The 10,139-nt window shown below is 40.9% G+C and overlaps 1 protein-coding gene across 1 annotated transcript in view; it reads left to right on the top strand.

Annotated features, from left to right (window-relative positions):
- Nucleotides 1–9,313, top strand: part of FBXO9 (F-box protein 9) — a 37,983-nt gene extending 28,670 nt beyond the window's left edge. The window contains exons 12-13 of the mRNA XM_045071066.1: nucleotides 672–823; nucleotides 8,708–9,313. Of these exons, the coding sequence (XP_044927001.1) occupies nucleotides 672–823; nucleotides 8,708–8,816 (261 nt within the window). The 3' untranslated portion in view covers nucleotides 8,817–9,313. The remainder of the gene's footprint in view (nucleotides 1–671; nucleotides 824–8,707) is intronic.
- Nucleotides 9,314–10,139: the final 826 nt, after the last annotated feature.

Raw genomic sequence — 10,139 nt, forward strand, 5'->3', positions numbered from 1 at the left:
CCTTGTCCACATCTGTTTCTTCATTGACTCTTTTACTGTTATTGCAAAAGGTAAGTTTCTGCTCCATGCCGCTTCTGCATCTTTCACCAATTTATCACTTTGCCTCTTTAAAAATTCCCATATTTTCAGTAGAAGGAAATACTAGGCTTACATGGAAAAGAGAAGTTTTCATTTCCAACTCTGCAACTGCTGTGTAATTTTGGTTAACTTGTTTGACCTCCTGGGGTCTTCATTCTTTTTTTTTTTTTTTTTTTTTTTTTTTTTTGAAGATTTTATTTATTTATTTGACAGAGGGAGATCACAAGTAGGCAGAGAGGCAGGCAGTGAGAGAGAGGAAGAAGCACTTTCCCCACTGAGCAGAGAGCCCGATGTGGGACTCGATTGGGGTCTTCATTCTTTTAGCCATTAAACAGCAGTGTACAGTCATACTTAACACTTGGGGTGGTTGTGTTGAGTACCTGAGCCGATGAAGGAGAGAAAACCTTGTTTTTAGAGGGCTTACCATTTTTTCAGGGCACTCATCCACCTTCTCATTTGATACCCAAGACCCCCCCCTGCCGTGTGCAGAGAAGATGTTACTTTTACTTTACCTTTGCATGATAGGTGCCTGTCATAGTTTTATGTATCACTGAGGGGGGTTCATGATAGCTGACACACTTTTTCTTTTATAGAAACCACTTGACTACAAATACAGATATTTCCGTCGCGTTCCCGTACAAGAAGCAGATCAGAGTTTTCATGTGGGGCTCCAGCTGTGTTCCAGTGGCCACCAGAGGTTCAACAAACTCATCTGGATCCATCATTCTTGTCACGTCACGTACAGGTAGGTGAATGTAGTACAGATGCCAAAGCTGCACAATAAATGTGTACTTCATATCAGGCTCAGCAAACTGATTTGAAAGCACTCAGGGTTAACGTTCTGTTATGAAACCACTTTACGTTCCGTGACGTTACATTAGAGTATTACAGGGCCCCTGTAGACGCCTCCAGAGTTTGCTGTGCTCTAGGTAGAGAGCTGTCAGTGTGATAGTGGCACCACAGAGAGTCCCTGGCCAATGACTGTCTTTTCTGAGGAGTCTGTCAGGCACGCAGAAGAGTGGAGCAGGAGGTGGTGCTCTCCCCAGTGGCCATGGGAACAGGTGCCACCACTTTGGAATTAGAATGGTACTGTCACCTTTACGCTGTCCATGTGTTATCCTCATTGACTTACTCAAGGCACTTTTAAAACCTCAAATCTTTTTTCTTCTCCAGTGCTTCACTCTTACCATTTTTTAAAAAACTTTTATTTCCAGTTGGTTTACCCTCTGGGATTATACACTGATTTTAATAAAATTGTAGCAAGGAGGATATGTCTTCTAAAAGGATGTCACATATTCCAAAGCCAAATCTATTAGGTGTTTCCTATTTAAAGCTTTTTGTGTTCAAATTTACCTGTAAGGAGTAATTAAGGAACACAACAATGTGCGTGAGAAAGTATAGAAGTAAGTGAACCATCAACTTGTGTGGATAGTGAGGTTTGCTGCTGTCAGGTTTGAAAGAATATTGGTGTATGATTGATGGCTCTTGCTTCCAAAATGGAATCCAGAATTCTTGGAGACAAATTTTGAGGTCACCTTCTATTAATCTACTTCACAACCTTAGCCACAGGGTTGAAAACTTTCTGTGGCTTATTTCCATGCTTTCCCCACTAGTATGAAAGGTCCTGAGAACTGAGAAAGCATTTTTTTTTTCATTCTTACCCAGCAGTCATATATCTCCTTTTTGTTCCTCTTAGTAAACCATGCAGTGGAATGTTCTGTTTTCTTCTCATAGAAAGAAATCAAACCCAGCAGAGTACCAAATAAATAGAAAGCATCATGTTTTAGGAGAAAGAAGGACATTTTTATAGGTGTCATTTGTAACTGCTAATGCTCACATTGACTATGTATAAAGTTACTTGAATTTTCTTCCTTTTTATTTATCTCTTTGGGGGACAAAAATGAAAGGCTGTAGTAGTATTACTTACTATCTACTTCCTCTCCCTCTCCCACTGGGATGATGCTGTTGATCATGCAAATATTAAGTCACTAAATTCTATTTTAGGATTATGATTCTTTTTAAATTACATTTTAACAAGATTCTTAAAATGTCTGTAGTGTTTTACTTATTAGCATTCCTAAGGAATCTTTTCAAAGGATGTAATAAAAAATATCACATTTTTTAAAAAAGATTTTATTTGAGAGAGGGGTGGAGAGCAGAGGTGGGCAGAGGGAGAGGGACCAGCAGAATCCCCTCTGAGCAGCTTAATTACCAAACAATGAAAACAACATAAATCTCCAACAGAAGGGGAATTACTGGGATACCTTGGTGGCAGAGTTGGTTAAGCGTCTGCCTACAGCTCAGGTCATTATCCTGGGATTGAGCCCCGCATCAGGCTCCTCATTCAGCGGGGAGTCTGCTTCTCTCTCTCCCTCTGCCCCTCCTCCTGCTTGTGCTCAGTCTCTTCAAATAAAATCTTTTTTAAAAAGGAGGTAATTATTAGGGAAATTGTGGTACAGGCAGACAGTGAAAATTTTATTTAATTGTTATTAAATAAATAATTATTAAATTACTATTAAATACTTCTCAAGAGTAATAATGTAGGAAAATGCATCTGTCAGAATGCTAAATGAAAAGCAAGATTACTGATAGTAATATGTTACTGATAGTAAACACAGATACCCACCTCCTGGCTCAGCAAAGAGATAATCAAGAACAACTTTGGCTAGAGAGTCCAGGGGTCTTTGTGGTGTGCAGCAGATTTTGCAGTAATTTTGAAAATTGGTCAGAGCCTCATTTATATGTATCCCTAACTAAGGAAATTGGGACCTCTGAAAAGGAGTGAATATGAATCGTAAATGTTTCCTTTTTAATTCAACAACATAAATTTAGGAGATTCTACCAATGATGATCTGTTAATTTTGCTTGTGAAAAGTTAGAAGCACAGTTAGATTATCTCCTAGCCTGAAATAAAAGATTGTTTTAAATTCCAGAGGTTATACTCCTCCCACGCAGTGGCCTGAAAGATACAGATGAGGGTGTTTTCTTTCCAGGCCAATGCCAGAGTGAAGGAGAGGGAAAGAGAAAGGGCTTACATTTAGTCAGCGTATGAAGTCCATCTGTCATCCGGGGTGGAAGACGATTGCCTCGAAGTTTGCTACTTCTGCTTGTCCCTTTGATGTGTGGAGGTCTCTAGCATCTGTACAGGACCAGGTGTCGACTGGAGCCTTTTCTGTGTGATGTGTATTGGGCTTCAGTGTCAGTGGTCAGGAGCACCTGGAAAGGTCCTTTTCCAGTGGGGCTGGAGGGTAGTTTTCCCCTGGCATTGTTTATACAGTCACCAAACTCTAGGCTATGATCAACAGGTTTCTTTGAATTGGGATCCAGGAAAGCTTCTTGAATCTATGGATGACAGGCTTGAGCATAAGACATTAAGTAGTTGGTCACATGAGCATGAGACGCCAAGGGATCAAAAGGTTGTGTATTGATAGAATTCCAAGAAGCTTGTAAGGTTTTCGTTGAGGCTCATGTGATTTGGAAATATAACCCCAAGTGGAAAACACAGTTTTAAGTCTTTTTTTTTTTTTTTGGTTGGTTTTTCCTATGAGGACATCAGTCTTACAGTAGGGGAAATCTCAACCCATCTAGAAGACATACATAAAAGAATAAGAAGCTAGGAGAACCTGGGTGGCTCAGTCGGTTAAGCCACTGCTTTCAGGTCAGGTCACGATCCCAAGGTGCTGGGATTGAGTTCCGCATCGGGCTCTTTGTTTAATGGGGAGCCTGCTTCTCTTTCTGCCTCTGCCTGCAGCTCTGCCTGCTTGTGCACTCTCTCTTCTCTCTGACAAATAAATAAATAAAATCTTAAAAAAAAAAAAAAAAGAATAAGAACCTATTGATCACCCATCCATACTAAGTGGCAGTTGAATGAGGTTCAGCTGCAAGCGTTCAAAGGATCCAGAGGGCAGACGTTGGAGGCCTCTGGGAACAAAATTAGGTTATGGGGGTGGGGCATGGTGAGTGGTGGTGACCAAACAGGTCAGACATTAATGGTGGAGTGTTTTTGTATTTTCACAAAAGTCTATGAATGTCTGCTTATAATTTGAGTCTTTGTCAGTGTGCTGTGATGGGTGAAGGAATACACAAATTAAAAAGTAGGATTTGTCAGGGAGCGAGGAAGAACCGGACCATCCTGGGTTTCCGTGTGTGTTTAATTTGCAGTCAGTGCTCACTCATTTCACTGTCTTTGGTTCAGAAGCAGGCTGTTGGCAAGTCTGCTGATGGGGGGCCATGTTTGTGGACGCAGGGTGGACATGAGCCAGTTGTGCCACAGAGAAGGCTTAGTATTCACTTAACAGCGAATAAGCCTCATTAGTTTAACAGGTCCTTTGAAAGTTTGTCAGAATTTTTTAAAAAGGTTTTAAAGCACTTGCCTTAAAAGTAGGATTATAGATTGTTTTGAAACTGTAGTCTTACCAAAAGCAGACCAAAGTTCAAGAAAACTTTGTTTTAACAGAGAAAACTAAATTCTAATTTTGTACTATCTTTCTTTGTATTGAAACTCATTTTTTAAAAATATATTTTAATCTTACCCTGTCTGATCACACGTTAAATTCCTTTTTAAAGATTTGTTTCCACAAACCTTTTACAACCTCTTTTCTACATCCCGATTTTGTCTTTTTTTTTTCCTTTAACAACCAGCTTTATTTTAGGACAAACTTATTTTCTTTATCCTTAGTGGAAAAGTATATCCCTTTTTCTCATACTTTATTTTATGAAAAACATATCCTGCTTTCCTGGCATACAAAGATATTAGAATTCTCAACCTTTAAAAACCTTAATTTCTAGGGGCGCTTGGGTGGCTCAGTGGGTTAAAGCCTCTGCCTTCGGCTCAGGTCATGATCCCAGGGTCCTGGGTCTCTGCTCAGCAGGGAGCCTGCTTCCCTTCCTCTCTCTCTGCTTGCCTCTCTCCCTATTTGTAATCTCTGTCTGTCAAATAAATAAAATCTTTAAAAAAAAAAAACAACAAACCCTTAATTTCTAACGAAAGCTAAGAAATGAGCAATTTTGAACTGTTAAACTAGTGTTTTTTAAAAATTCACTTACTTAGGAATACATTTTAAAATTTCTTGAAGCGCGCGATGTTTTATATGTTTCAGTGTAGCATTAGCATTTATAAATCTTTTAGTTTCTCTGTAGTATGAAGCCAAAAGTAGATAAACCTATGTTTATTAATGTTTTAGTACTTTATCTTATTTGGAAATGATGTAGATATTTAATGCATTTAATTTAATTCATCATTTAACCTAACTCAGTTTAAGGTTTTTTAGGCTATTAAAAAAAGTTTGGGAAAACGAAGTAGACATATATTGGCAAAAAATCTCATTTATAAACTTTTGTCTTGCTTAGCTTTATTTGTCCTGAATTAGTTTAGATTACTACAAACACTTTGTCTAAAGCGCTAGACAAAGTCAGCCATTCTCCTAAGCTATTATGTTTTGTGTGTTTACATCTTAGAGAACGTGAATTTATATGGCTAGTAAACTCAGGTAGAATAAGTTTAATATTTAATGTTGATAACTAAAACCATGTCTGTTAATTAAACCATCAGCCATAATCTAGCTTTTATATCATATGTTTTCCTGGATCACATGCACTTAACCATTTGGGTTAATCTCTGACTTTATGATTTTCAGAATGCCCGTCCAATACAGGCATTTGCCTTCAAACCCGCTAAATAGAGCTTTTACAAATTCATTTTAGCAATATCATAAGTGGAAAGTACCACATAACTAACAGACATGTATAAACACATGTGAACAGGTTGGATCAGAGACCTTATTGCTGGTTTTGAAAATCCTGCCCTAAAATAAATGCAGGATTTATCAAAGTCGATGTACGTTTGTTTTCCTGGTAGGTTGAATGTGTTGAGGTTACCTGGCCACGTGGGTAAAGATTTTCTTTATATACATCAAGTTCCAAATGACTTTGCCCATTTTGTTTTTTCTTGATAAGAATCATCTCCTTAAGGGCGCCTGGGTGGCTCAGTGGGTTAAGCCGCTGCCTTCGGCTCAGGTCATGATCTCAGGGTCCTGGGATCGAGTCCCACATCGGGCTCTCTGCTCGGCAGGGAGCCTGCTTCCTTCTCTCTCTCTCTCTCTCTCTCTCTCTCTCCCTGCCTGCCTCTCAGTGTACTTGTGATTTCTCTCTGTCAAATAAATAAATAAAATCTTTAAAAAAAAAAAAAAAAAGAATCATCTCCTTAAAATACAAAACTTAAAGAGATGGACTAAGGAATTCTTGGAGAAGACCAGGTAGAACATTGAACATTTAGATTTAAAAAGCACAGGAAAAAATGCAGGCTCCTTCTACAAGAAATTTGGTTTCCAAAGGCCAGTAATGTACAAGCTGTCTGAGGTGAGCAGGGGACATTTTGGGATTGGTAAAGGAATAGGGGAATTTTCGGTTGCCTGGAGGGCTACATTGCTGGTTTGTAAAGATGTGTTAACACAAGGACGACTGCTTTCAGTTCAATGCAGAGAACTGGGTTGTCGAACTTACATGGCATCAGAGCTTGCTGCAGCTGTCCAACTGTAGTATCCTCAGTTTGCTTTTTCCCCTCTGGGTACATCGTTGTAACTTTACGTATTTTGGGCAGTATTGAATGGATTCTGTTGGGTGAAAAAGATGGATCAGCAAGGAGGGTACAGAGGATATCAACTTCCCTAGAAAATCTAAAATCTGAAATCTAGAATCACTCACAGTGATGGCCAAAAGACAGAACCAACAACCTGCCTGTCCCAAGCAGGCAGAAAGCCAACCCAGTTGTGCAAAACCAGATAAACAGGAAAGACAGTAGCTGTCCCTGGGAGAGAAGGGATCACTAACCAGTGGGCCTGGGTTTAGAAGGGAAGGACAGTGTGATTTTATTTTCTGTTTGACTTGGCAGGCAGAGATTTGGAACAGCAGACTCTGGTAAGAATTTTCACCTTTTGCTGGCTTCTGCCAGTTTGTCCAGGATCCCCTCAGCACGATCTGGTATCTCCTGGTCTCCCCTTGACTGTCTAAGGAATGATGTAGCAGTTATCAGAAAATCCCTCAGCTTTGTCAGCTCTGGCAGGGGCTCATATGAGGGCCCTGTTTAGAAGGCAGATAACAGGATGTCTGTAAGGCCCTTAACTTGGCTGAATTTTGTTGATGTTTATGTAGTCTTTTACAATTCAGATGAGAACGAGTACTCAGTCTTACAGTCTTGTTATAGGTACCTACGTTTTTCTCTTTTTAATTTTTAACTTTTTTGCAATAAAACCTTTCAGTGAAACTGTTTTTGGAATTTTGAAACCTTTTGGAGGTGTCTGCATGCCACATGAAATGGGTATCCCATTCTGTTCAATTGAGAACCTGTGCTTTCAGGTCTCATTCTTAAATGATCTTACCTAATTGGAACCCTCCACGTAACAGCCATTGTACTTCTAGGTCATGATCTTCTGAGGGCTCCAGCAGGACGCTAGTCACAGAGTCAACCCACATCAGTCTATTTTGGGACCTTGTGGTTACCAAGCCAAGTTCCTCAGGACACAAGACAAGCTTAGGAAGATTTTGTCATTTTTGCTAGATACCTGAAACTTCTGGGACTGTAGTTCTTAGACATGAAATAAGCAGGTGTGCCAGAAGGTGGCATACTTGACCCTTCAGAATTTAGGGACCCTCTGAGCTAACCGATAACCTGAAAGGGATGTGCTGTGGGGCTGGGGGTGGTGTGTGTTTCGCAGGGTACCTCGTGCCTGGGAAGTTTCTGGAGATTGGTAGCTGACCTAGTGCCAGGCTAACCTGTTTCACGATCAACTTACCTATCCCAGCAGTCTTCTTGAGGTTTTGAGCACTTGTAACAGGCCTTAAATGCTTGACCCATCCCTACCAATTCTTGCGGCTTTTTGGTCTCCAAGATCCCCACTAGCGATAGGCTGTACAAGCCATCCTGCCTTGTAAAGGGACACCACGTAGCTGGGGAGCCTGAGTGTCAGCAGTGATGACAAAGAACCCATAACCGAGAGGAACTTACCCATGGCCCTCAGAATGGTGAGAAAGAGTGAACTCCAAAGGTTCACAGGTTCCACGCCTATGTTTTCTCATCCCCAGGCGCTGCCGCAAGTTCACTTTGGATCCTGTTGCTGCCACCAAATCTGTTAATTGTCTTATTGGCTTTAATAAACAAGTCCTGAATTGGGCAGCATCCCATCTCAAGGGTACAGAGGGGAGCTCAGAGTTGTCGCACAAACTTGGAAGGTTTTTATAAAAGGAGGGTAGGGGCAAGAAGGATTGTTTCAGGCTGTGCTGCTTTCCCTCAGAGGGAGGAGCAGGGAGTCGTACCATGCAGGCTACCTCATCTTCCTTCGCGGGGTGGAGAGGGCCCATGTGGCAGACACATGGATGCCCATCAGAAGATTCCCGACTGATTTGAGAATGCATTTAGATTAGGTATTGGGCCCTGGTTTGGGAACTGGGTCTAAGTGACACAATTTTAGGCCTGCAGTTTTCTCTTATCATGCTGCTATCATTTTTAGTTTACTGAGATGAAATAAAAATATAAAAGACTAAAGCGCCAGATAAGTTCTCCCCTATAAATATGTAAGGATTTTAAATAAGTTGAAATTTCCTTGTAACTGGTAATTTTGTGCTTTCTTTCCAGATCAACTGGTGAGACTGCAGTTACTGCTTTTGAGATTGACAAGATGTACACCCCCTTGTTCTTCGCCAGAGTGAGGAGCTACACTGCTTTTTCAGAGAGGCCTCTGTAGGGCCTCACATCCAGTCCTCGTCACTGTTGCATGAATAAAAGTATATAGAGCAAAAGAGCACCTAAGTTATAAATGTACATATATATATATATGGAATTGGAACTTATTTTACATTGTTAGAGTTCTTTTAAGAAGAGTATAAATTGATTATTTTTTTTATTTAAAAGGGATAGTTGATACTTGGGGTATTTTGTTTCGAAATTAAGAAGTTGAGATTACAGGTTGTTCAGGCACATTATGTTGTGAAAAATCTTCAGATGAGCTTTAAATCATGTCCTTTTTCAAGAGGATTTCTGAGCAGAATTCTGTCCCACAAGTCTCCTTCCGCCTGACCGTCCTGGTATTTAATTGCTTCAGGGGAGGGCTCCCCTGGGTCAGCATTTCTCTCACGCATGACATAGTGTCTTTGCATTAAAGGCTCAAAATGTGAAAACTTGTTCTGAATTTGTTTGAGACTGTTTGACCAATAAAAATAATAAACCTTTCTTTCAACAAAATGCCTTTGGATGGCCTTCCTTACACATCAGAGTAAAAAACAGCCCTGTGGTAGCCAGCAAAAGCTTAGGAACCTGCCTCTTTTCTATCCATGGTCTCTGTAGCTGCAGACTGTAGATCTCCACACCCCAGCCGAGAGCCCTTCAACAAACTCAGTTGGGTATCTCTGTTCCTCAAAGAACACAGCAGACGATCACGTCAACCCAGTCCCCACTATTTCCAGATTTCAAACAGAGAGAGCGCCAGCCCGTGAGTGTGCTGTGTTGCCTCCCTAGTGACGATGCCACTGCTGTGTGGTCTCAGAGTTGGCGCCAGGCAGCCCTCTCCCAGAGTCAGCTCTCTACTGGGTGATTCAAACACAGCTAGAGTCAAAGACGCACACACTTACAGAAATCAGCAGCTGCAGCCACAGCTGCTTTCAAGTTCATGTGGACATTAAAAGATGCCTCCTGGGGCACCTGGGTGGCTCAGTGGATTAAAGCCTCTGCTTTCGGCTCAGGTCATGATCCCAGTGTCCTGGGATCGAGACCCGAATCAGGCTCTCTGCCCAGCAGGGAGCCTGCTTTCCTTCCTCTCTCTCTGCCTGCCTCTCTGCCTGCTTGTGATCTCTGTCTGTCAAATAAATTAAAAATAAAAAAATAAAATAAAAGATACCTCCTAAGTTCCTGCAATTCGATATGGGAAAGGTCTTTTAAAAAACTAATGCATGTTATGTTTAAGGTGAAAACCAAACATCCCAGAGTATGTTTGAAAAGAAGAGACTCCTACTTCAACTGGCTTTTTGTAGTCATCTGAGAAATGGTGTTTCCCTCAAGTTAGGCTTTTTGC

Source organism: Mustela putorius, unplaced genomic scaffold, assembly GCF_011764305.1.
Source record: "Mustela putorius furo isolate JIRA1106 unplaced genomic scaffold, ASM1176430v1.1 tig00003983_pilon_pilon_pilon, whole genome shotgun sequence".
Taxonomy (NCBI): domain Eukaryota; kingdom Metazoa; phylum Chordata; class Mammalia; order Carnivora; family Mustelidae; genus Mustela; species Mustela putorius.